The sequence below is a fragment of the Hemiscyllium ocellatum genome, chromosome 24 (genome assembly GCF_020745735.1).
Source record: "Hemiscyllium ocellatum isolate sHemOce1 chromosome 24, sHemOce1.pat.X.cur, whole genome shotgun sequence".
NCBI classification, from domain to species: Eukaryota; Metazoa; Chordata; class Chondrichthyes; order Orectolobiformes; family Hemiscylliidae; genus Hemiscyllium; species Hemiscyllium ocellatum.
The window spans coordinates 16,625,897-16,652,200 of NC_083424.1; the positions used below are offsets into that span (position 1 = coordinate 16,625,897).

The 26,304-nt window shown below is 39.9% G+C and overlaps 1 protein-coding gene across 1 annotated transcript; it reads left to right on the forward strand.

Annotated features, from left to right (window-relative positions):
* Positions 1-9,587: 9,587 nt before the first annotated feature.
* On the forward strand, positions 9,588-22,702 carry rpl6 (ribosomal protein L6). Its single transcript, XM_060843520.1, has 6 exons — positions 9,588-9,800; positions 11,330-11,428; positions 12,147-12,290; positions 14,450-14,498; positions 15,440-15,624; positions 22,506-22,702. Exons 1-6 carry the CDS (start codon positions 9,612-9,614, stop codon positions 22,656-22,658), a joined length of 819 nt encoding a protein of 272 aa, XP_060699503.1. The 5' UTR covers positions 9,588-9,611; the 3' UTR covers positions 22,659-22,702.
* The last annotated feature ends 3,602 nt before the right edge of the window (positions 22,703-26,304 follow it).

The following is a 26,304-nucleotide window of genomic DNA, read 5'->3' on the forward strand; positions in this document are numbered from 1 at the left end:
GAGCATAACTATTCTGTGTTCTGTGGGTTTTATTTTTGCTTTTCTTTCCCTTTTTTTGATCTATTCATTATTTAATTATTTATCGGTGTTGCTTTGCACAGTGTTAGGGTTTGTTTGTATTATAGGGTAGGTTAGTAGGCAGTAGTTGTATTGTAATTTATGTTTTGTTTTCTTTTTATTATACTGATATTTGTTATTGATTGTATTTTTCAATAATTTTATATGTTTGTAAAGTTCAAAAAATTTGCTAATAAATATATTTACAAAAAATATCAAACACTTGTGCTTACAAGAGAGACATCAGAGAGAGGATCAGCATGGACCTACTTCTTGGGACCAGTAGCTTCAAACTGCCTGGCTGCTTTCAGTGAATAGCCAGACTGCCAAAACCAGAGAAAAGCTGAGCTGGGAGAACTGGCCACACCCCTTTCATTGCACAAGTGTCTTTTTTTTAATTTTTAAAAGCCTTTTGCCTGAGGTACTGTGAGCTACAATCAAATTGGCCTGAAACCCATCCAAACCCAGACTTTTCAGAACCTGTGCTTTTAGGACATCCTGAAAAAAACCAAGGACAACATAAACTTGTTAAAGGAGCAGCAGCATCACACCTTCCCCCACACCCCCACCCCACCCCCTTAAAACAAGAGCCATCAATATCCAAAGATGGCTTCATTTTAAAACCACTTAATCCTAAAGTGTTGGTACACTACAACACCCATATATATTACATTGACAATAACCATGCCAACGTGCACTCTGTTTCACTCATGGCAACGAATGCCTCTGTTTCTCATTCAAGTCTCGGCAGTGTGTCGGCAATTACATTTTCTCATCCTGCCACAAGTACAATTTTCAAATTGAATGACTGTAACAACAAGCTCTATCTAAACAATTTGACAGTTTTGTCCTTAAACTTCTCCACAAACTTCAATGGGTTACGATCAGTGTATATAATTGTCTCAGATATGTTACTGGTAACATAAACGTTGAAATCTTATAACACCAACACCAAGCTTATAGTGTCCTCAACTCCTATTTCAGCCGATGAATGTTTAACTTCCTGGAGAAATATCCATTAGGTCTTTTCTATCTTCACACTGTCTACCTGGAAGAGCACATCACCAACACCCACATCACTTGCATCCATGGCACCTTGAATGGCTTTACATAATTAGGTGTGACGAATGCTGGGGCAGTGTTTAACCCAGCTTTCAGGCTTTCAAATGCCTTCTGACAGTTCGCTTTCCATGGAAACTTCTTGCCTTTCTTTAGTAATCAGTGAGTGGAGCAGCCACACTGCTAAAATTTGGTACGATGTTTGATAAAATCCACTCAATCCCAGGGATTGTGGTACTGCTCTTTTTGTTGAGGGTATGGGAAACTCCCCAATTACTTTTGTTTTTGCATCCCGTGGAGCCATTTGTCCATGTGCAACAACATGATCCAGGAAGCTCAGTAAAGTTTATCACCGAGCCTCCCTGCTGAAGTTGTTCGAACAAAACTGATAAACGTTGCAAATGTTCCTTTTGTTGACTAAAAATCACTAGTTATCTATATATACGACACAATTGGGTAATCCAGCAATGACCTTATTGGTTTGTCTCTGAAATGTGGCTGGTGCATTTGTCATACAAATGGCATGACTTTAAACTGACACAGTCAATTTGGCGTTAATGAAAGCGGAAATTGCCTTCACTCTTTCTGACAAAGGTACCTGCCAGTATCCTCGAAGCAAGTCCAACTTAGATATCTAAGTTGCTAGTCCCACCTTTTCAATATAGTCTCCCAAACACAGAATCAGATATGCATCAGTCTTCGTAACTGCACTGACTTTGCGATAGTCCACACATAACCATTGGGTACCATCTGGCTTTGGGGTGAGCTCCAGTCACTGTAACTCACTTCAATTATATCACCTTGGCACGTGTATCTAACCTCGTTTTGAACCAGTGCCAACTTTAGAGGGTTCTGCCTATAAAGATGTTGGTTAATCTGAACAGCATCTCCTATATTTATATCATTCATAATTAGTTTCGTACCTCCCAGCTTATTTCCACATATCTTCCCATGTGATAGTAATAACTCTTTCAGGTCATTTCAATTTTCCCGTGGAAGGTAACTCAATAATTTATCCCAATTTTTGACAACTTCCTCATTGTCCGATTTAATTTGAGGAATGTCCAATTCAGAATCTTCTGAACTTGTTTACATTGGTTACCTCTGTGTTGTAACCAATTTGACAGTCTACTTTGGCTTTCTTTCCCTGTCAAAATACTTTTTAAGCACATTCACATGACAGACTCTGTGAGATTTCTTTCTGTCTGGAGCCCTTACCAAGTAGTTCACCTCACTCAATTGCCTTTCGACTTGATGTGGTCCACTAAACCTTACTTTTCAAGGTTCCCCTATCACTGGAAATAACACTAACATCTTATCCCCAATAGGAAAATTGTGAGTGTTTGATTTCTTATTTACAATGTTTCATTGTATGCTGTGATACTGCTAAATGCTGTCGAGCCAACTCGCCCAGTGTATTTAATTGTTCCCTAAAATTTGACACATAGTCCAAATATATGGTCACTGAATTCTGACTTACCAATTTCTCCTTAATTTTAGCAGTCCTCTCACCCATGCCCAGTCTTTTCCCTGGGGTTGGAGAGTCCAGAACTAGAGGGCATAGGTTTAGTGTGAGAGGAGAAAGATATGAAAGAGACCTAAGGGGCAACTTTTTACTGTACATGTATGGGATGAGCTGCCAGAGGATGTGGTAAAGGCTGGTACAATTACAACATTTAAAAGGCATTTGGATGGGTATATGAATAGGAAGGGTTTGGAGGGATATGGGCTGGGTGCTGGCAGGTGGGACTAGATTGGGTTGGGATATCTGGTCGGCATGGACAGGTTGGACCAAAGGGTCTGTTTCCATGCTGTACATCTCCATGACTCTATGTACAGCACAGAAACAACCCTTCGGTCCAAATTGTCCATGCCAACCAAATATCCTATCCTAATCTAGTCCAATTCATGGAGTCATAGAGATGTACAATATAGAAACAGACCCTTCAGTCCAACTTGTCCATACCGACCAGATATCTTAACATAATCTAGTCCCATTTGCCAACACTTGGCCCACAACCCTCTAAATCCTTCCTATTCATTTACCCATCCAGATGCCTTTTAAATGCTATGATTGTACCAGCCTCCACCACTTCCTCTGGCTGCTCATTCCATACAGGCACCACCCTCTGAGTGAAACAGCTGCTGCTTAGGTCCCTTTTATATCTTTCCCCTCTCACTCTAAACCTATGCCCTCTAGTCCTGGAATCCCCCACCCCAGGGAAAATACCTTGTCTATTTATCCTATTCATGCCCCTCATGATTTTATAAACCTTCATAAGGTCACCCCTCAGCCTCTGGCACTCCAGGGAATACAGCCCCAGTCTATTCAACCTCTCCCTATAGCTCACATCCTCCAACCCTGGCAACATCCTTGTAATTTCTTTTATGAACCCTTTCAAGTTTCACAAACCCCTTCTGATAGGAAGGAGACTAGAATTGCACGCAATATTCCAAAAGTGGCCAAACCAATGTCTTGTACTGTTGCAATATGACCTCCCAACTCCTGTACTCAATACTCTGACCAATAAAGGAAAACATGCCAAATGCCTCTTTCACTATCCTATCTACCTACAACTCTACTTTCAAGGAACTATGAACCTCCATGCCAAGGTCTCTTTGTTCAGCAACACTCCCCAACACCTCACTTTTAAGTGCATGAGTCCTGCTAAGATGTGTTTTTCCAAAATGCAGCACTTTGTATTTACTTAAATTAAACTCCATCTGCCACTCTTCATCCCATTGGCCCATCAGATCAAGGTCTTGTTGAACTCTGAGGTAACCTTCTTAGCTGTCCACTACACCTCCAATTTCAGTGTCATCTGCAAACTTACTAATTATACCTCCTATGCTCACATCCAAATCATTTATATAAATGATGAAAAGCAGTGGACCCAGCACCGATCCTTGTGGTAATCCACTGGTCACAGGCTTCCAGTTTGAAAAGCAACTTTCCACCACCACTCTCTGTCTTCTACCTTCGTGCCAGTTCTGTATCCACATGCTTGTTCTCCCTGTATTCCATGAGATCCAACCTTGCTAACCAGTCTCCCATGAAGAACCTTGTTGAACACCTTATTGAAGTCCATATAGATCATGTCTACCACTCTGCCTCCTGTAACTTCTTCAAAAAACCCAAATCAAATTTGAGAGACATGATTTCCCATGCACAAAGTCATGCTGACTATTCCTAATCAGTCCTTGGCTTTCCAAATACAGGTAAATCCTGTCCCTCAGGATTCCCTCCAACAATTTGCTCACCACTGACATCAGACTCACCGGCCTATAGTTTCCTGGCTTGTCCTCACCACCTTTAAATAGTGGCACCACTTTAGCCAACCGCCAGTCATCTGGTACCTAACCTATGACTATTGATGATACAATTATCTCAGCAAGGTGTCCAGCAATCACTTCCCTCAGAGTTCTAAGGTACACCTGATCAGGTCCTGGGGATTTATCCACTTCTATGCATTTCAAGGCATACAGCACCTCCTCCTCTATAATATGGACATTTTTCAAGATGTCACCATCTGCCTCCCCACGTTCTATATCTTCCATGTCCTTCTCCACAGTTAACACTAATGCAAAGTATTTGCTTAGTATCTCCCCCATTTCCTGTCGTTCCAAACATAGGCTACCTTGCTGATCTTTGAGGGGTCCTATTCTCTCCCTAGTTACCCTTTTGTCCTTAACATATATAAAATCCCTTTGGATTCTCCTTAACCTTATCTGCCAAAGCTATCTCATGTCCTCTTTTTGCCCTCCTGATTTCCCTCTTAAGTATACTCCTACTGCCTTTATATTCTTCTAAGGATTCACTCGATCTATCCTGTCTATACCTGACATACATTCCCTACATCTACTAGCCTTTCCCTTTTCCCTAATAGTAATATACTATCTTTGGACCCTTGTTAACTCACTTTTGAAGGCTTCCCATTTTCCAACAGTCCCTTTACCTGTGAACATCTGCCCCAATTCAGCTTTTGAAAGTTCTTGCCTAGTACTGTCAAACTGGCCTTCCTTCAATTGAGAACTTCAACTTTTAGATTCTGTTTATCCTTTTCCAACACTGTTCAGTTCCATCTAAATAACTTTCCTGGATGTATTCTCAGGAATGTCCTCTCTAAGTTACATAAAGAGATATTAGGATAACTGACCAAAATTTTGACAAAGAGAGGGGTTTTTAGGACAATGTTATAAATAGAGGGGCTTTATAGCTGAAGGCACTGCCACTAACTGTGGAGCAATTACAACTGGGTACGCACAAGAGGCCAGAATTGGAATACAGCAGAAATCTTTCATTATATTACGGAGGTGCTTACAGGTAGATGGGGTAAGCCATGGAAGTAATAGAAACAAGAATGACAATTTGAAAATTGAGGCATGGTTTACCTGGCAACTAAAGTACATCGGCTAGCTCAATTGTGATGACAGATCAGGACTTTGTTATGGACTAGGCCAGACCACTCAAAACATTCTGAAGCAGGCAGCCCAGGCCGTAACTTTGCAATCTTTTTTCGGTAAGTGCACAGTGAAAATTACCTGGAGTAAGTTAGCTAGCGTTGACTACCAGGTTTTAAAATAGACAAAAAGTTTATTCACAAAATTACAGGATGACACACAAAGAACAGAGCATAGTATACCCACAGAACTCAGACTATCCCTGACTAGACTTAATTATACTGTTCTAAATATACACAACAGTCCCAATAAACAAACTCCTTAAACACAGAGCAAAAAATTAAACAAAGGCTTACAGGTTGAAATTAGAAGGGTAGAAGGAGAGAGAGTCCAGCAGCCTGCATCCACACAGCTCCACAGCTGAATTTTTCTAATTGAAGTTCTAAACTGAACTGCTCAGCTAGAAAGCTGGCCACGCCCCTTGACTTAAACAGGTTACTTCTAAAAACATAGAAGCTTTGGCCTAAAGTCTCATCTGTTTATGTATAAGCAAAAAGGCCTTTCATCTCTGTACCAAACCCAGCCGTTTTGGAGCCCGGCCTGTTTTTGACCCCTCTGAGAAAACCAAGAACACCGTATCCTTGAGAAAAGGAACAGCTTTTAGAATAAAGGACCAGCTTTGTGGCAAATTGATATGAAGTAGGATATATGGAGCAGCGTTTTGGGATAGATTATGTTTAGACAGGGTGAATATTTGGAAGCCACTGGATGAGTATCTGTTGAAAACAAAATTAATTATATGAAGGATCACAATAGAGATATAATCTGAAAGTTTCATAAAAATTTCAAGCTAGGGTTGACATGAAAGGGGTTATTAAAGTGACAGCATTTTAAAAGTCACAGATGAAGATGGTGAAAAGGTATTGTTATGATCTGAAGTCATAATGGAGCAATTTAGCATGTGACCTGTTCTGCCACTTAAGTAAAAGATTTTCTGGTGAGGATGGTTACTCTCCATTCCATTCCATAGTGTTATCCCCTTAGTCAGCACTTTAGGAGACCACAATTTTCTGTAGCTAAACTTCACATTAAGCTGACTATTACAACCAAAATATCTATGAAATGGTGGCCTAATACTTGCCTAGTTCCATTCTAAGGAGAAAGTGAGGTCTGCAGATGCTGGAGATCAGAGCTGAAAATGTGAAAATTCCTGAAGAAGGGTTTATGCTTGAAACATCGAATCTCCTGTTCCTTGGATGCTGCCTGACCTGCTGCGCTTTTCCAGCAACACATTTTCAGCTAGTTCCATTCTAATCCACTTAGTAGAGCCAGATAAACATCTGCATTACCTTTTCTTCCTGCACCAACACCATTACCTCTGATGTTCCACAAGGATTTGTCCTCATTCCCCTCCTATTTCTTAACTACTTGCTGTCTCTTCATAACATCCTCCAAAGGCACATTCAAGTGTATGTAGTTTGACATCATCTAGCTCTAACTCATCACTAACTATCTCAAATCCCATCACTGCCCCTAAATTATCAGATTGTGTCCAACTTCTTGTAATGGATGAGCAAAAATTTCCTCCAATCAAATATTGAGAAGATCAAAGTCATTGTCTTTATTGTCCTTCTTAAACTTCTTTTCCAAATCAGTGATTAAATTTCTCTCTGATTAAAAACTGTCTGAAGCTGAATTAGACTATTCACTGCCTTGGTGGTAGATTCAAAGGTGAGTTTCCAGTCATATATAATGCAAGAATCTATTCCAAAATTAATAGAACAGAAAATAAGTTTTAAAGAACATTATGAGTAATATTTTAATCAAGGTCACACTTGACTTGCAGACCAACTTTTGTAGTGAAGTGATTTTGGTGACTCACTGATGAGAATGAGAGTTAATGTAACTCTGGCATCATGTTTCCTTAACGAAGCTAAGACCTCCTGCACACATTTAGGTCCCACTTAGACATCCATTAGACAACCAGTTCACCAACATAAACATTGAACATAGGATAAAATCTCTAGCATCGTGCCTCAAAACATGGTGTACGCATACTATATATTTTCATTCCTCATAAAAGTCATAATATGGTGTCCTAGATTAGGACTGCCTAATTAAGGAGAGCTTGACTCGAAGTGTATGGTTAGTAGGAACAACATTATGATTCCTAAACATGGTTCCATAAGCAAAAGAATGTTCTACAAAGAGCAATTCAACCCCAACCCCCAAACATATTCATCTTGAATCTGAACATTAATTAACAAAAGTTCATAGCTACATTAGTTCGAATTTAACAAAAACTAAGAGAGACCATATTTAAAAGTATTGCGAAACTTAGTTAACTGCAGAATGCCATTCGACGGTTTAAAGGCTTTGACTACGACTCCCATAGTGCTCTGCAGGCCCGGGCGGAAGCTAAGTGACGTTTCATTAACGGCTTATACCAACGTGTTCCGGATGTTCAACCCTTCCTTTTGAGACAAGGTAGGAATGGCGGCGTTTATTGAATGAAGTAGTCGGTTGAAAATCAGCATCCATCGGAATCGGGAAATCTTTTCCATAACTAGCACCACTCCAAAAAAATAACATAGTGTTTCAGCTACTCGGATTACTCCCAATTTCCAGTTGAGGTGGTTGTTCAATGATGTTTGTGGTGATTTCTGTTCCAGACCCAGGAAAACCGACAGAGCACGGTGGTGTAATGGCGGTGTCTGAGATTTTGTGCTGTATTAGAAACTTCTGTGACTGGAAGGGCGAAGGAGTTAACGTTATTTAAGGGATGAGGCCTGTTGGAAAGAGTGTAGCAGCAAGGAGCTTGAGAGTCTTAATACATGGAGTTTGACGGTGTGACTGCTGGTTTGGAAATGGCGCATATAAATATCCTTAATGTTTCTGATATGGTGGAAACGTTATGAAAATATCTGGATTAGTGACGCCACAAGCTTTGTATCAACTCTTATAATTTTTGTGAAAGTGTCATTGGAACCGGTTTATTCAACTTCTTATCCAGGGTGTTATTTTTAATAAAATTAATCCAGTTGGTTGATCTGTTGTTCCAAATATAGAGATATTTCAGTGAACTATTCTAAGGTATTTGTGTGATTATTTTGTACCAGTTTTCAACATAAATTAGTGTCAATTACTAGTTAATCAATCGCATTGATCAAATGTATTTCTCTTGCAAGTTATGTCAACAGTATCTTTATGTTGTCCACTACATTGTCTGGACACTTACGTTGAACTTTGAGATCTATGCAGCAAGATTTTACAGGTGGATACATATCTCAGTGTGGAAGAGATGCTGTGGGAATTAACTGATTAAATACTAAACTCAATGTGCAAAGCAGTGACAGCTGTTTCCATTAGATTAGTTAGTTCTTGGGGTTAAAAAGATCAAAAGGTTAAGGGGAGAAAGTTGATGTCGTGATTTTTTTTTGACTTTATCCACTCCAGTCCAACACACACACCTCCACATCATGATTTGGATAATCAGCCATGATTGTACTGAATCAAAAGGCTGTTTGGCCTACTCCTGTTTGTTTTTCGTTTCTGTTAACAGTTTATGACAGAGGTGAAGTGTAACAACCCACTGACTTCCAAAAATGTTCCTTTGAGAATAATGTTTGTGGTACCTCAAATTTTAGATGGCAGTATTCATGACCAGTTGGCACATTATTTACTGTTTGATTCACAGTTGGTTACGCAGTTGTGTGATTTGTCTGATCTTGATGTATTAAATCTTGTCGGATGTTTTGGTATACTTTGCTTTAATGCATCAGGACAGTTTGAGCACACTGGAACTTAAATTTGAAACTTCACCTTGTCTGTGTTGTTTGTATTGAGGTATTGTAGGAGAAAGTGAGAACTGCAGATGCTGGAGATCAGAGCTGAAAATGTGTTGCTGGAAAAGCACCAGTGGGTCAGGCAGCATCCAAGGAGCAGGAGAATCGACGTTTCGGGCATGAGCCCTTCTTCAGCTGCCTGACCTGCGCTTTTCCAGCAACACATTTTCAGCTCTGAATTGAGGTATTGGTCTACACCTTCAAACTATCATATGCGCAAACTTACTTTTAAAGTGTAACTTTTGGTAGATGGCGGGAGAGAAGGAGCCGATGGTGGGAGAGAAGAAAGAACCAATGGCGGAAGAGAAAAAGAAAAAACCACGTCACCGCTGTAGTCGTAACCCTGTGCTGGCTCGGGGCATTGGCAGATTTTCCCGCTCTGCCATGTATACCAGGAGAGCCATGTACAAGCGAAAATATAAAGCTCCTGAGACAAAGGTAAGGAAAGACAAGATTTTCAATATGACCTCAAAGTTTGTATGTCTTCGTCAAGGTACACTTTCAAATGTAGCAATTGACAATGAAGTGCATTCACCTAAATACAAAAACGTGGAGAGTCTGCCTCACGGTGCCAGAGACCCGGGTTCAATTCCCGTCTCGGGCAACTGTCTGTGTGGAGTTTGCACATTCTCCCCGTGTCTGCATGCAGATTAGGTGAATTGGCCAAGCTAAATTGCCCGTAGTTTAGGTGATGGGGTAAATGTAAGGGAATGGGTCTGGGTGGGTTGCTCTTCGGAGGGTTGGTTTGGACTTGTTGGGCCGAAGGGCCTGTTTCCACACTGGAAGTAATCTAATCTAATCTAAACTTCAATAAGGGGTCACACGTTCCAGAGGAGGAATTTCTTTACCACAGCCAACTGTTGAGGCTTAGTGTATTCAAGGCTGAAATAGGCATTTTTAAAATCTGTAAACGAGCCAACAATTATGGGGAAAAGGAATGAAAGGGGTTTTAGAACAGTCAGCTATGATGTCATTGAATGGTGGTGCACACTTGATGGGCTGAATGGCTTACTTCTGCACCTAAGTCTTATGGGCAACTGTTCTTTTAAAGTTATTTAAAATCTATTCCAACAATTTGGATGAGGGGACCACTTAATGTTTTGTCAGTGCAAAACTAGGTGAGTATGAGTGGTGAGGAGGGTGTAAAGAAACTTCAGGGCAATTTGGACAAGTGGAATATATGGTAGATGTTGTATAACATACATAAGTATGAAATTGCCCATTTTGGAGGGAAAAAATACAAAGGTGGTGAACTATGCAAATTGTAATAGATTGGATGGGGAAGGATTGAGGTGCAGAGAGGCCTGGATGTTCTTGTTCATTGGTCATTGAAAGTAAGTGTGCAGGTGCTGTAAGCAGTAAGGAAGATGCATGGTATGTCAGTCTTTATAGGTGGATTGAGTACAGGAGCAAGGAACCCTAACTGTAGCTGCAGAAGACCCTGGTAAGACCACACATCTGGAGTATCGTATACAATTTGGTCTCCTTGCATAAAATATACATACTTTTCATAGACGGTGTCCAGCAAAGGTTAACTATATTGATTCCCGGAGTGCCAAGTTTGATGTATTAGTGCAGATTTATTTCACTGGGCTGCTATTCAATGGTGCTTGAATTTGGCTGGATGCACGTGATGTCAGAATGATGTTCCCCCTGGCCATAGAGGGCCTAACAAGAGGTCACTGTCTCTGGATAAGCCATCTAACTTGGGGTTGTGATCCTGTGCAATTATCAGTGGAATCTGTAGAGGCGAAGTCACGAAATAAGTATAAGCTAAAGATGTCAAAGATTCAGGAGAAAAAATAAACTCTGGTCACATTGAATGGTAGAGCAAGCTCAGTGGTCCAAGTGGTATACTCTTGCCTTGATTTTCTGTTCATTGCTAGTAATAGAAATTGGGATTTCATAGCTTGTGGTGTAACACATCACAAAATAAGAAAATTTAAAAGTTGACCTCTGCTTTTCAGATTGAGAAGAAGTTGAAGGAAAAGACTCCCTTTTCAATTACCAAGCCTGTTGGAGGAGACAAAAATGGTGGCACTCGTGTTGTCAAAATCCGTAAAATGGTAATCTTTCTTCCTCTTGAACTTTTAAAAATGTTTTGAGAGAGGTGGAATATGCAGCTAATTTTGAGTTTGAGACTTGGACGTTCCTTGATGTATTCTAGTGATTTTGTTTTTCATCCATATAAGAGAGACTGATGTACAGCCATTCTGTATTAGAGTTGCATGGTTCTTGGCAAATAACAATCCTGACATAATTGCTCCACAGCACTATGTTACTATTATCTGTTTTCTATCAGTAGCTTGGTGGGTTTATTTGGTTGCTAACTTTCAAATCAGTGTTCTAAACTATTTTGTTCCAGCTTGGCAAGGGGTTGTAGGGGTTGCCTGTTGTCCAGCAATCCTTCAATTGTCTGGTGATTCTGGACTTTGGTGTACTTCTCTTGCTGTGATGGAACCTGCTGACAGATGGCGACAAGAGCAAGCTACTGAGAACTGATGGTGATCACACAGCAGGGAAAAAAATCAGCTCAGCATTGCTGGAGAAAGTTTCATTTTAAAAGCTGGTCAAATTCAGAAGGCTAAAGTTCCAGTTTGTTTATTGCTAAAACGTTCAATATTGATCAAATTGAACATTTTTAGAGAGTTTGATTGCACGACCAGAATGAAATGTCTTTTTGTGAAGAGAAGTATACACCATCTCCATTAAGAATTTTCTTGAATCTAGTTGTATATTTTACCCTTTAGAAGGCAATATCTTTGTACTTATTTGCTCTTCCAGCCACGCTATTACCCCACTGAAGATGTCCCTCGCAAAAGAATTAGCCATGGTAACAAACCTTTCAGCCAGCACAAAAGGCATCTTCGTGCATCCATCACCCCAGGGACAGTGCTCATCATACTTACTGGTCGCCACAGATGTAAGGTGAGATGAGTCTCCGGATTGACACTTTTTATTTCCATGTTTGTAACTACAGTGAACATCATAGATGGGAAGCAGTTGTTTGGGTACGGAAGAAAACCATTTTGCATATCACATCCGTGCAAACTCTAGAGTAATCCAGTCAGTCACATTTTTTTTTGCATTGCTGCCCACTTGACTTTAAAGATCAATGCTCATAAACCTGCAACTGTCTCCTGTCTGTTCAGAGTCCTGTAGAGCAGTGCCAACACCATGCTCTTAATTGCAACTAACACTTGCCTGCCTATTCTATTATCTCTGTCCCATTGAAGTTAATTGCTATTATCCTCTGTTTATTACACATCCAAATTTGTTATCATGAACAACATTTGAATCTTTATTGTATTCCAGCATCAGGGTGATTTATATATTGAAAACAAAAACAGCGCTCCGAACACTGGCCATAAAGGAAAATCAAACGTATACTACCTACCAGCTTGAAAAACAGTTAGCACAACTTGTTTCTTGTCTGTTTTTAACCAAGCTGAAAATGATCCTTGTATTTGAAGCTCAATTTTATTAACTAGCTTTAAGTGGTGCCCTGTCAACCACTTCCTTAAAACTCCATACAGACAAGATTTGTTATATCCTTCAATGTTTGCTGTATGCTTTTTAAAAAAAAAACAGGTTAGGTTGGTCAAACACAATCTGTCTTTTACAAATCTTTAGTTAATTAAAACCTCCCCAAGAGCTTGTTAATTCTTTCTGTGACTACTGTTTTAGTTCCGTGCCCGACATTGGCCTTAATATTACTGGCCTGTAGAAAATATGAATATTCATGGTAATAGAGTCAGATATATTAAGAACACTTAAGCAACTCTTAGGTAGGCACATGGATGAATGTAAAATGAAGGTTATGTGGGTTAGTTTGACCCTGGAGTTGGATAAAAGGTCAGTACAACATCGAGAGCTGAAGGCCTGTACTGTTCTATGTTCTGTGCTTATACTTTTTTTCAATAAAGTGGCTCTATTTGTCACTGTCCAATTCTGTTGCACCAATTTAATATTGGCAAGCTCTTCTGCTATCACTGTCCCCACTTCCCTTTTAAAAGCATAGGATACCAACCATCCAAGGTAGAAAGGCTAACCCCTCAAAGCATAGCCAGCCTCTGTATCAAATCCTACCTATTGATTGATTTTTTTTTTACTGTGCCCATTGCCTCTTCTATGTTGGCTGTCACTGATGTTTGGTCAGCATTCTCTTTATCAGTAAATATTGATACAAAGTACTCATTAACTATTTCAGCCTGTTAGCACAGAACACTTTGTCTTTAATAGGTTCTGACCTGCTCCTAGGCCTGGCCAAACTGGCCATAAACAGGTCCAGACAGCGGGCCGTGGAGGGGGTCGTAAGGGCCGACTGCCTGCCCCTCTTCCGCGGTTACGTTAGGGCCCAGGTGTCCTTGGAGAAGGAGCACGCGGTGTCCACCAACGCCCTGGAGTTGTTCAGGGAGAGGTGGGCGCCGCAGGGAGTGGAGTGCATCATTTCCCCCTCCAACGCTATTTTAATTTAGTCCTTGCCCTCCCCTTCACTGTTTTGATCACACAGCATTGCCCTTTGATGTGAAGGGCACTGCTTGTCACAGGCCACTCGGGTGTTTTCCTACTTTTCCTGGTGGTGGAAATTGAATAAAGATTTGTACACCTTGTCTCTCACTGTGTCTCACACCTGCGCGCACACACCATGGGTGCTGGGGTTAAAAATAATAAGCACTACCGCAAAAGAAGAAGAAAAAAAAATAGGTTCTGACCCATCTCATACTATCAGTGTAATAATTCACATGCTAAGGAGTGATTTTTGGTTTCTGTTGTGTAACTACAGTTCTGTTGTCATTCTGTCCTTGACCTTTTTTTTTGTTGTCTGTTCACTTTCCTTCTACTTTCTCAATTCGGTCTGGTTCTTGTTTGCAGAATCCATCTGTCATACCTCATATACTTTTTGTTTAGATTCTTTATTTTGCTCAACATCCATGCTGTGTTGGCTTTAGTTTTTCTGCTTTTTCCCATTTATTAAGTTGAGCTGCTTGTATCTGTAGGGCACATATCTATACTGTTAACAGATAATTAGGTTATCGACAATCATTGTGATGAAGATTGATTTTTCACTGTCCTTTTCTTTGCAGCGTGTGGTTTTCCTGAAGCAGCTTGATAGTGGCCTGTTACTGGTGACTGGTGAGTAAGGTTCCTCTTAAAAGTTGTTTTCACTTAAATTGCATCTGTTGGAGGAGGCAGAGTAGAGCTGAGTTTGGGATTGATTGGATTGTGATATGTTTCATCATGCTGTACATATAGTGAATCTGCCAGTGTTTTCCTTAGATGTTTTTATTTGCAGAACTTTGGTATTCATGTTCATTGTTGCAGTTTCTTTTTCCCTACACTAGTGTTCCAACTTGTAACATGTTCTGCAACTGTAAACTAATTCTGCCTGTGCTTAACACTTTTATTTTTTGTCTAAATTTCCTTCATGTTTTCATATAACAATAGTCATATTTCCCAACAGATACACTCATTGCAAGTTGTACTTTTGATTCCACTCTGCTTGCCACTTGATTTATTAGTTTTAAGTGTTTTCACACTATTTTAAAGATTGTGTAGTGTTGTAGAACTGCTGAAAACAAACCTACCTCTTGTTGGAACTACTTGCAATATGTTTCACATTAGTGGTAATGTATTTTGGGAACCTTGTCCTGTATCGTCTTTGGGAGGCAAATTCTAAGGGTACAAACCAGACGGGAAGGGTATTTTGTGCTTTTCTATTCATTTATGAGATGTGTGTCACTATCATTGACTGAGCCACCGTATTCCACTGCCCTCGAGAAGATGGTGGTGAGGTGCATCCTTTGAACTGATGTTAATTTGCTTGAAATCTGCTATGATGTATTTGGACCAAAGTGAAGAACCTCATGAGCATTAAAAATCACCACTGGTGTCAATGAACAGTCAATGTACTTAAAATTGATTTGTCTGGAATTTTCTGTGTGGATAGTAACGTGAAGTGATTAACCCCGTAAAAGAACTTCGCAATGATCTTTGCGTACCTTTTCTGTTTGCTCTGTGTTGATGTATCTGCTGCTGTGGGTTGTTTTCTGATTCCTCTTGTATTTTTTTTGTAGGTCCTCTGGTTCTCAACCGTGTCCCATTGCGTAGGGTTCATCAGAAATTTGTCATTGCAACATCAACAAAGATTGACCTCTCGGGTGTAAAAATTCCCAAACACCTGACTGACTCCTACTTCAAGAAGAAGCGGCTGCGCAGGCCCAAGCACCAGGAGGGCGAGATCTTTGATACTGAGAAAGAGGTAGAGAGAGCCCTGCATTCTGATGCTTCGCCTCATTTAATCTCTTGACATTATAGTATTTTGTTGCCTCTTTGTTTAGAATATTTCAGTTGTAATATTTTTGTCTGCGTTCTGCTACCTGAAGCTTTTCTGCATTACATAGCTTGCCCATAGAGTGGTAACAGCACCAAATGAGGATATTTGTCTTACAAAAGCTTTTACAAAGACTCTAATAGCTAATCAGATAGTTATTCCTCTGTCCGTACCTTAGAGCCTTGATATTTATTTCCTCTTTTGATTATTTTCCAATTCCTTTAGGAAAATGTATGGAATTATTGAATGATATCCTACTCTTGCCATACTTGTATGTTCCCTTTCATTGTTGCTGGTTGGAGTTGTCTGTGATTTAAGCATCGGGTTATTTGCTGTTATCTCCCTTTTGTCAATAGTAGTTGGGTATGGTTACGCTTCTCTTGATATACAAGTTCAATGTAGTCCCACACCAGTTTTATCTTTAAGTAATCATTCTTGCTGCAGATTGATTGGAAAGACCATCTTGCTGCTCTACTGTGGGGTCAGTGCAGCTGTCTGACAGTAACAATATTGAACTCTGGAGCTTTAGCTGATGTTTGGAGCTCAACTTCTGTGGTATATACGACAAATGCCAAAATATTTGTAATTTAAAAAAAGGCAAAGGACAGGGAGACACTCAAATTTTCTTTACACATTGTGCATTGAACTTGTATGTAATTCATACCTGGATAACTCAGGTAATGCAGAGATTTCGGCACAAAACTCTAAATTTGGCACTTCGGTGCAGCACTCAGCATTTCACTTTGAGCTTTAAACCAAGACTCCCACCTGTGAAGGTAAACAATCTTGTGGCTTACTTTGAAGGTTAACTGTATCTCTCTCATCTCTAGCAAGTATTATCCCTGTTAAACTATTTTGCTGTTTATGGGTGCTTGCTGTGTTCAATTTGACTGCCAGATTTTTTAATTGCAACCGTGTGCATTTAAAGCTCTATCAATGAAATGCAATAACATATTTCAAGTTTATAAAACATGGTATGGAGATATATCCTTTAATTTGGGAACGCATTCATGGTTGTGTTTTTGTTTATTAACGTCTGCCTTGCAACCAACCTAAACAGGAAGATTACATTGTTTTATAATTGGGAACTGCAGGTACCTCGTGATAATTTGGGTTGCAAGCTACACTCTGTGTCAGAAGTTGAATTCAACGATGATCTGGTACAATTTTTGCTTGCTATAGTAACAGCATTCTCGACCCAGTGAATCGTCTTCATTCCATGATGCTCAGTGGGCCTGAGTTGACTGACAAAACTATGATTGATTTATCCCAGTAGTTTGAGAACATTCACTTGGGGGTGATCTGAATCTAGAAATGCAACCAAAACAAAAACCTATAAAAAATGATAACAATTTCTTGCAAGAGAGGTGTGATGAAGTTAGTATATTTCAAGCCAAGGAGATTGAGATGGACCACTTGAAATCAAAGATTAACCATTTTCAGGTGTTTTGATTTACAATTTGTCCTAGTGATTTATTTATCTCCACTTTATAGCTGATTTTAATATGTCTCTGATGTAGTTTCCATTTTATTCAATAGTAGCATCTTATGACTGTTGGAAAATTGTGGATTTAAGCCCACTTAGGAGCTGTGAGCACTTAATCTGAACTAACATTTAGGTAGTTTGCTATATGCCATTACTGGTTCGTTAAATACTATCTCCCCTCTCAACTGATGAGCCAAGGTGAAAGAGTCTCTGGTATTCAATAATAACTTAAATATTTTGTAATTCTGTTCCACTTCCCAATTACAAGAGTGAACAGAGTTTTTAAATGATACACCAGTAGCTGAAGTACTTTAGGATGTAGTGTGAAGATTTAAATTAACAATTTGCTCTTTTAAATGAGTGTGTATAGGAACATATGTATTCGACCATAAGACATAGGAGTGGAAGTAAGGCCATTCAGCCCATCGAGTCCACTCCGCCATTCAATCATGGCTGATGGGCATTTCAACACCACTTACCAGCATTCTCCCCATAGCCCTTAATTCCTTGTGACATCAAGAATTTATCAATCTCTGCCTTGAAGACATTTAGCATCCCGGCCTCCACTGCACTCTGCGGCAATGAATTCCACAGGCCCACCACTCTCTGGCTGAAGAAATGTCTCCGCATTTCTGTTCTGAATTGACCCCCTCTAATTCTAAGGCTGTGTCCACGGGTCCTAGTCTCCTCACCTAACGGAAACAATTTCCTAGCGTCCACCCTTTCCAAGCCATGTATTATCTTGTATGTTTCTATTAAATCTCCCCTTAATCTTCAAAACTCCAATGAATACAATCCCAGAATCCTCAGCCCATTCCTCGTATGTTAGACGTACCATTCCAGGGATCATCCGTGTGAATATCCGCTGGATACGCTCCAGCGCCAGTATGTCCTTCCTAAGGTGTGGGGACCAAAACTGGATGCAGTACTCCAAATGGGGCCTAACCAGAGCTTTATAAAGTCTCAGTAGCACAACGGTGCTTTTATATTCCAACCCTCTTGAGATAAATGACAACATTGCATTTGCTTTCTTAATCACAGATTCAACCTGCATGTTTACCTTTAGAGAATCCTCGACTAGCACTCCCAGATCCCTTTGTACTTTGACTTTACAAATTTTCTCACCATTTAGAAAGTAGTCTATGCTTTTATTTTTTTTCCAAAGTGCAAGACCTCATATTTGCTCACGTTAAATTCCATCAGCCATTTCCTGGACCACTCTGCCAAATTGTCTAGCTCCTTCTGCAGCCTCCCCACTTCCTCAGTACTACCTGCCTGTCCACCTAACTTCGTATCATCGGCAAACTTCGCTAGAATGCCCCCAGTTCCTTCATCCAGATCATTAATATATAACGTGAACAGCTGCGACCCCAACACTGAACCCTGCGGGACACCGCTTGTCACCAGCTGTCATTCCGAAAAAGAACCTTTTATCCCAACTCTCTGCCTTCTGTCAGACAGCCAATCCTCAATCCATCCCAGTAGCTCATCTCGAACACCATGGGCCCTCACCTTGTTCAGCAGTCTCCCGTGTGGCACCTTATCAAAGGCCTTTTAGAAATCTAGATAGACCACATCCATTGGGTTTCCCTGGTCTAACCTACTTGTGACCTCTTCAAAGAATTCCAACAGGTTTGTCAGACACGACCTCCCCTTACTAAATCCATGTTGACTTGTTCTAATCAGACTCTGCCTTCCAAGAATTTAGAAACCTCATCCTTAATGATGGATTCTAGAATTTTGCCAACAACCGAGGTTAGGCTAATTGGTGTATAATTTTCCATTGTCTTGATCCTTTCTTAAACAAGGGGTTTACAACAGTGATCTTCCAATCATCCGGGACTTTCCCTTACTCCAGTGACTTTTGAAAGATCTCGACCAATGCCTGCGATATTTCCTCAGCCACCTTTCTCAGAACTCTAGGATGTATCATATCGAGGCTAGGAGATTTATCAATTTTAAGACCTTTTAGCTTTTCTAGCACTTCTCTTTTGTAATGGCAACCATACTCAACTCCGTCCCCTGACTCCCTTTAATTGTTGGGATATTACTCATGTCTTTCACTGTGAAGACTGACGCAAAGTACTTGTTAAGTTCTCCTGCTATTTCCTTATCTCCCATCACTAGGCTTCCAGCATCAGTTTGAAGTGGCCCAATGTCTACTTTTGCCTGTCGTTTGTTTCTTATGTATTGAAAGAAACTTTTACTATCATTTCTAGCCTACCTTCATATTTGATCCTCTCCTTCCTTATTTCTCTCTTTGTTATCCTCTGTTTGTTTTTGTAACCTTCCCAATCTTCTGATTTCCCACTGCTCTTGACCATTTTATAGGATTTCTCTTTTTTTCTTTAATACATTTTCTGACTTCCTTTGTCAGCCATGGCTGTCTAATTCCTCCCCGGATAATCTTTCTTTTCTTGGGGATGAACCTCTGTACAGTGTCCTCAATTATACCCACAAACAACATTGCATTCGCTTTCTTAATCACGGACTCAACCTGCATGTTTACCTTTAGAGAATCCTCGACTAGCACTCCCAGATCCCTTTGTACTTTGGCTTTATGAATTTTCTCACCATTTAGAAAGTAGTCTATGCTTTTGTTCTTTTTTCCAAAGTGCAAGACCTCGCATTTGCACACGTTAAATTCCATCAGCCATTTCCTGGACCACTTTGCCAAACTGTCTAGCTCCTTCTGCAGCCTCCCCACTTCCTGTCCACCTAACTTTGTATCATCTACTGTCTTCCCCGCTAGGCTCTGCTTCCAGTCTGTTTTTGTCAGTTCCTCTCTCATGCCCTCATAATTACCTTTTATTTAACTGTAACACCATTACATCCGATTTTGCCTCCTCTCTTTCAAACTGCAGACTGAACTCTACCATATTATGATCGCTGCTTCCCAAGTGTTCCCTTACTTTAAGGTCTTTAATAAAGTCCGGTTCGTTACATAGCACTAGGTCCAGAATAGCCTGCTCCCTTGTGGGCTCCATGACAAGATGTTCCAAAAAGCCATCCTGTAAACATTCCATGAATTCCCTTTCTTTGGATCCACTGGCAACATTATTTACTCAGTCCACCTGCATATTGAAGTCTCCCATGATCATCGTGACCTTGCCTTTCTGACATGCCTTCTCTATTTCTCAGTACATGTTGCGCCCCTGGTCCTGACCACTGTTAGGAAGTCTTTTGGTTTTTTTGGCTTTGTGGTTCCTCAGTTCCACCCACACAGACTCCACATCATCCGACACTGTCATTCAGTGCTATAGATTTAATTTTGTTCTTAACTTACAAGGCAACCCCACCCCCTCTGCCCACCTCCCTGTATTTTCAATAAGTTGAAAATCCTTTTGGATGTTTAACTGCCAGTCCTGACCCCCCGTAACCACGTCTCTGTGATGCCTACCACATCATAATCATTTACTATGATCTGTGCCATCAGTTCATCTGCTTTGTTACGAATGCTATGAGCATTCAGGTAAAGTGCCTTAATGCAAACTTTATCATTCGAGATATTGGAAGTCATAAGATGTCCTGAGTTATCCTTCCTTTTTGCTGTATTCCCAGGCTGCCTCGAGTTTAAATCCACCTGCAGATATGCTATCCTGTTGCTTATCTTTCCATTTAACTCCCTGTCGTTTTCACCCCCCCCCCCCCCCCCCCCCCAAAACTCAGAAGTTGAAAGTCCTACTGGCCACCCTATTTATCCTCTTCGCTAGAACATTGGTACCTGATCGGTTCAGGTGGAGACCATCCCCGCTTCCAAAACTGATGCCAATGCCCCATGAAGTGGAATCCCTCTTTCCCACACCAATCCCTTAGCCACGTGTTTATTTCCATAATTTTCTTCTCCCTATGCCAATTGGCACGTGGCTCGGGCAGTAATCCGCAGATTATGACCCTTGAGGACCTGTACTTCAATTTCCTTCCTAGTGCTTGATAATCCCCAAACAGGTCCTCCACCCTAGCTTTGCCTGTGTTGTTAGTACCAATGTGGACCACAACAACTGGATCCGCCTCCTCCCGCTCCAATATCCTTTCAAGCCGATCGGAGATGTCCCGCACCCTGGCACCGGGCAGGCAACACACCATGCGAGACTCCCAATCCAGCATGCAAAGGATACTATCTGTCCCCCTAATTATAGAATCCACTATAACAACTACTTGTCTTTTTGCTCCCCCCTCTTGAATGGCCTTCTGCACCATGGTATTAGGATCTGAAGTATCTTTGGACGGAGAATTAACATTTTAACTTGAATATGTCTTAACAATTTTAGTAAGTGGATTTTACTTTGATTTGCAATTAAATTGATGTAATAGTATAATCAGACTTCTATCTTGTAACACAGAAGCATTGTCTTATGAATGAGAAGACTGCTGCTGATCTCATCAATTTGAGTGTACATTGGAAAATTCCATTGCTGACTGAGAGATGTTTAGAAATTGCTGGATGAAGAATATTTTTTATGGGTTCAAATGCAATCGAAAATTCTTTTGATTTTGTCATTAGTTTTATAATTAAGAGCTTGTTTAACAACTCGGGTATCTCAAATCTGATTTGTGTTCACTTGGCCAACAAAGTTAGAATAAAAGTTGCCACTTGGGTAGAGTGTTGTTGAGGCTTTAAAGCCTGGTTGTAATGTTTTTGAAAATGTTCTCTTGCTGGGTGTGGATTTGCTGGCTGTGCCAGCACTTGGTGTCCATCCCTAGTTGGCCTTGAAAGAATGGGTGGTGAGCCACTGCTGTTCGTTTGGATGTAAGTACATCCACGAGAGAGCAAGGATTTTGACCCAGTGATACTGAAGGAACAGTGATGTATTTCCAGGTCTGGCTGGTGATTTCATCCAGAATTATCTTATTTGCTATCTGAAATTTACTCATTCCGCAGTTTCAGACAAAACCTGAATTATTAGTGGCAGAGCATTCAGCTGCAGCAATATGCTTTGAGGAAAGGTTGTCCTATGTTAGCATATTTTAAGTTCTCCTTGATCTCTTTTACTATCTCTCTTTCTCTTTCTAAGCATTCCTTGATACCTATTGAAGAAGCTTTTGGTTTTCCTAATATCTGTATTTCAGTATGTTAAGCGGTTCATATAAACACTGCATTGTTTTACATTAACACCTCCATTCATTATCTCACATTATAGCAGCAAAATCTTTGCCTTTGGCTCCAATGCTATAATGTTTCGGAGGCAAAATATATAATTTGATTGAGTTCAATAGTCACTTCATAATATGACTTTTTGTTCTAGAAGTGATTACTAAATTCTAGTGATTCCATCTGACAAAGTTTGCTGTGACTCACCTTTGCACCTTCCTGTCTTCACAGAAATATCAACTAACAGAACAGCGGAAGGATGACCAGAAGACTGTTGATTCCCAAATCCTGCCCATTGTTAAAAAGACTCCACAGCTCCGTGGCTACCTTCACTCCATGTTCTTTCTGTCGAAAGGGGTGTACCCACATAAATTAATCTTTTGAGCATGTTGTGAGGAGAGACACTTATTAAAATTGGGATTTCAGCATCACTGGCTCCTGTTCTTGTATATGAAATGCAACAATAAAAGTGTTCTTGATTTGTTTTTTCAGACTTGAGTTTAGGTTCATATTAAAATAATGTTTACATGCATATTGCAAAGTATCATAAAATATGCAAATAAGTCTTAAATTAGAACACCCAAGCTATTAGGTCCAGTCACTTTATCCTGAGCCCACTTTAGTCTTTTAAATAGTGGAAATTGAGAGTGGAGAATATTTTGAACCAAGTTGTATGGATGCCATTGTTTCTCCTATTTTAAAACCAAGTAGTCCATTAGTGAGTTTTGAGAAGATTTGTAGCTCAGTTTGAGGTTCTGGATGTAGGTTTGCATGCTAAGCTGGAAGGTTCATTTTCAGATGTTTCGTCACCATACTAGGTAACATCTTCAGTGCGCCTCCGAATGAAGCACTGATGGTGTTGTCCATTTTCTATTTATGTTTGCGTTTCCTTGGGTTGGTGATGTCCTTCCTGTGGTGACATCAATTCCTATGGTGATGTCATTTCCTGTTTTTTATATAGATGTTGGTAAATGGGGCCCCAGGCAATATGCTTGTTGACAGACAAAACTGCATTAGAACCTTATTTCAATGAGCCACCACACACTGCAGTAGAGGAACTATGTAGAACAGTGGAAAATCACCTATACAGTGTGCTCAATACCCAATGAACACAGCCTGCTGATTTCTGAGCAGCAAACGCAAATGGGCACACAAAACATGTCCGAAAACTCTAGCCAGTTCCCTGACATTAAAGACATCTTGGAAATGACTGCCAGACTACTCAGACCCCTTGGCATTATGGTAGCCCACAAACCCACCAACACACTAAAACAGCAGTTAATGAACTTGAAAGACCCTATACAGACAACAAGCAAAACTAATGTAATTTACAAAATACCGTACAAGAACTGTAACAAACACTACATTGGTCAAGCAGAAAACTAGCCACCAGGATACATGAACATCAACTAGCCGCAAAATGACATGACCCACTCTCACGAGTATCCTTACATACAGATAAGGAAGGACACCGCTTCGACTGGGACAACTCATCCATCCTAAAACAGACATGCACGAGAATTCCTAGAAGCATGAAGTTCTAAACTGAGCTCTATCAGCAAACACATTGACTTGGATCCCATGTACAACTGACTGAGGAAAAAGGAACTGGAAATGACATCATAATAGGAAATAATGTCATCTGCCCAAGGAAATTCAACATAATAAATAGAAAGCAGGAAACATTAGCAGGGCTTCATCTGGAAGCTCACTGAAGATGTTACCTAACATGGTGATGAAATGTCTGAAAATAAATTTTATAGCTCAGCGAGCAAACTTATATCCACAAGTATCCCATTCTTTATAAATTTGGACATTGGAATTTATAATGCAAATATAGTGAGAAAATATGATGCATGATGGGCCAAAGTTAATTTAAGAATAATCAAAATAGAACAAGTATCTATTTTAACTAGTACTTGACTTCATGACTTGGACAAGAGTTTTTCAATAACTTATTCAATTTGATCAACATATTGCATTTGACCATCTCTTGTTCAGTGATTCAGCATTTTGAACTGACTTGCTGTTTAGTTCCCTGCATTGAATTACAAAACAATACATTTTATCTGCAATTGACATTGTAGTGGGTAGTTTGGACATCCGGCACATTTTAATAATTATTTAAATACCCTTAGGTCAAATGTATGCTTTTTTAAAAAATCTGACACAAGTTCAACCATGATTGAGTTTCCAAAATAATGCAATGTTTTGTTTGTTTGATTATGATGTGGACTCTTTGAAGGAAAATAGTTCTCTGGAGTTGCATAAGAGATGTGTCTAGATTGTTAACAAATGAAGATGTGGAAGGGTCCTACTCTTCAGTTAAAACTGCAGTTTAATCATGATTTTTTTAAAAAAGATCAAACTTGCCTCATATCTTATCAGGGAGGAGAAAGTGAGGTCCGCAGATGCTGGAGATCAGAGCTGAAAATGTGTTGCTGGAAAAGCGCAGCAGGTCAGGCAGCATCCAAGGATCCGGAAATTCGACATTTCGGGCATAAGCCGAAATATCGAATTTCCTGATCTTTGGATGCTGCCTGACCTGCTGCGCTTTTCCAGCAACACATTTTCAGCTCATATCTTATCAGGCCAGTCTGGTGTATTAGCTTGTAGAATTAGTGATCCTCTTGTGTGTTTATGGTTCCAAATGCCATTAGTACGTGAAAATACCTGCCATTAGTGATTGAGTGAAGCCATCTCCTGGAATGCTTTGGACTTAACTCACGTGTATCAAATTACTCTGTATAAAGTTGACTTGGATTGACCTTCCCTTGATACCTTTGTCTTATGATCCTAACACAGATTTGTGTAATATATTGGAGGATCCCAAGTGGAACAGATTTTTCAATAACTGTTCCTGCTTCTGGTATTGGATCTTGAGATTGTTACGAAAGATTTCCTTGTTCTCAAGTCTCTGTAATCAACTTGATTTTCAGAAATTACTGCATGATAAAAGTGCTGTTCAGAATTGGACAGTAAATACCAGAAATTTAACAGCAGATCTATTTAATAATCTGCCTTCTACAGTTCAGATATACTGAATTCTGGATCTGAGTATGCAGGTTGGTAACACGCTCTGATCTCTATCTTATCACTTGTACCACAAGATTGTGGGATTCACTTGAATTGTGAAAACTTAATTATAGTTATAGACTGTAGCGCTGATGTAAAGGTTAGCTAGACCTAAATAGTTCCAAAACCTTTGCAGGAATGTTTTCACAATTAACTTTATTACAAGTACAAAATAAATGATACTTTAAAAAAGCAGTGTTATTTCAATCTGTCTACTTAGTGGTGCCAGTTTACAATGCTGGGTGACTAGGTGCAGGTCCTTTTGTTTTGAATTTTTATCTTGCTTCTTGCACACCAAACTATTAAGAATCTGGCCAATTTAATTTTTTTTCTAACCATCCTAGTTATAATCGTCGTTACACACCTCTGGAGTAGGTGGGACTTGAACCCAGGCCTCCTGGCTCAAAAAGCAGAGACGCGACATAGTGTCATAACAGCCAGAGTACTTTCTTTCCACTTTATTTTGTATCTGGAAGTGTCGCAACTCAGTTTTTTAAAAAAACATTGACCAGTTTTTCTGATCAAACTGTTTAGAGATGTTATTACATACTTCTGGAGCAGGTGGACCTTTAACTGAGGCCTATGGGTAGGGACTGTACCTCTGCACCATAAGAGGACCCCCTCAGAACGAAGTCTTATTAACCTTTACTGGCCACTGTGACCAGTTCATTGTCAATCTTTGATGTCTGCCTAATTCCTGATTTGGTTTCTTCAAAAGTCAGTAATGAGTGACATCACTTCCTACGGGCAGTTGATTTCTTGACAATTATTCACTATTTTCTGTTAAGATCATATTATGTCAACATCTTTACTCCTGACTAATAACCTGAATTCATCTCAGATTTGCTTCATTGGGTGTGAGTTCCTCTAAAACAAATTGAAAATTTCATATTTGCAATTAAAACTCTGCGGAATGTTTTTTAAAAAGTGCATAATGACAATCGAGTAAATGTTT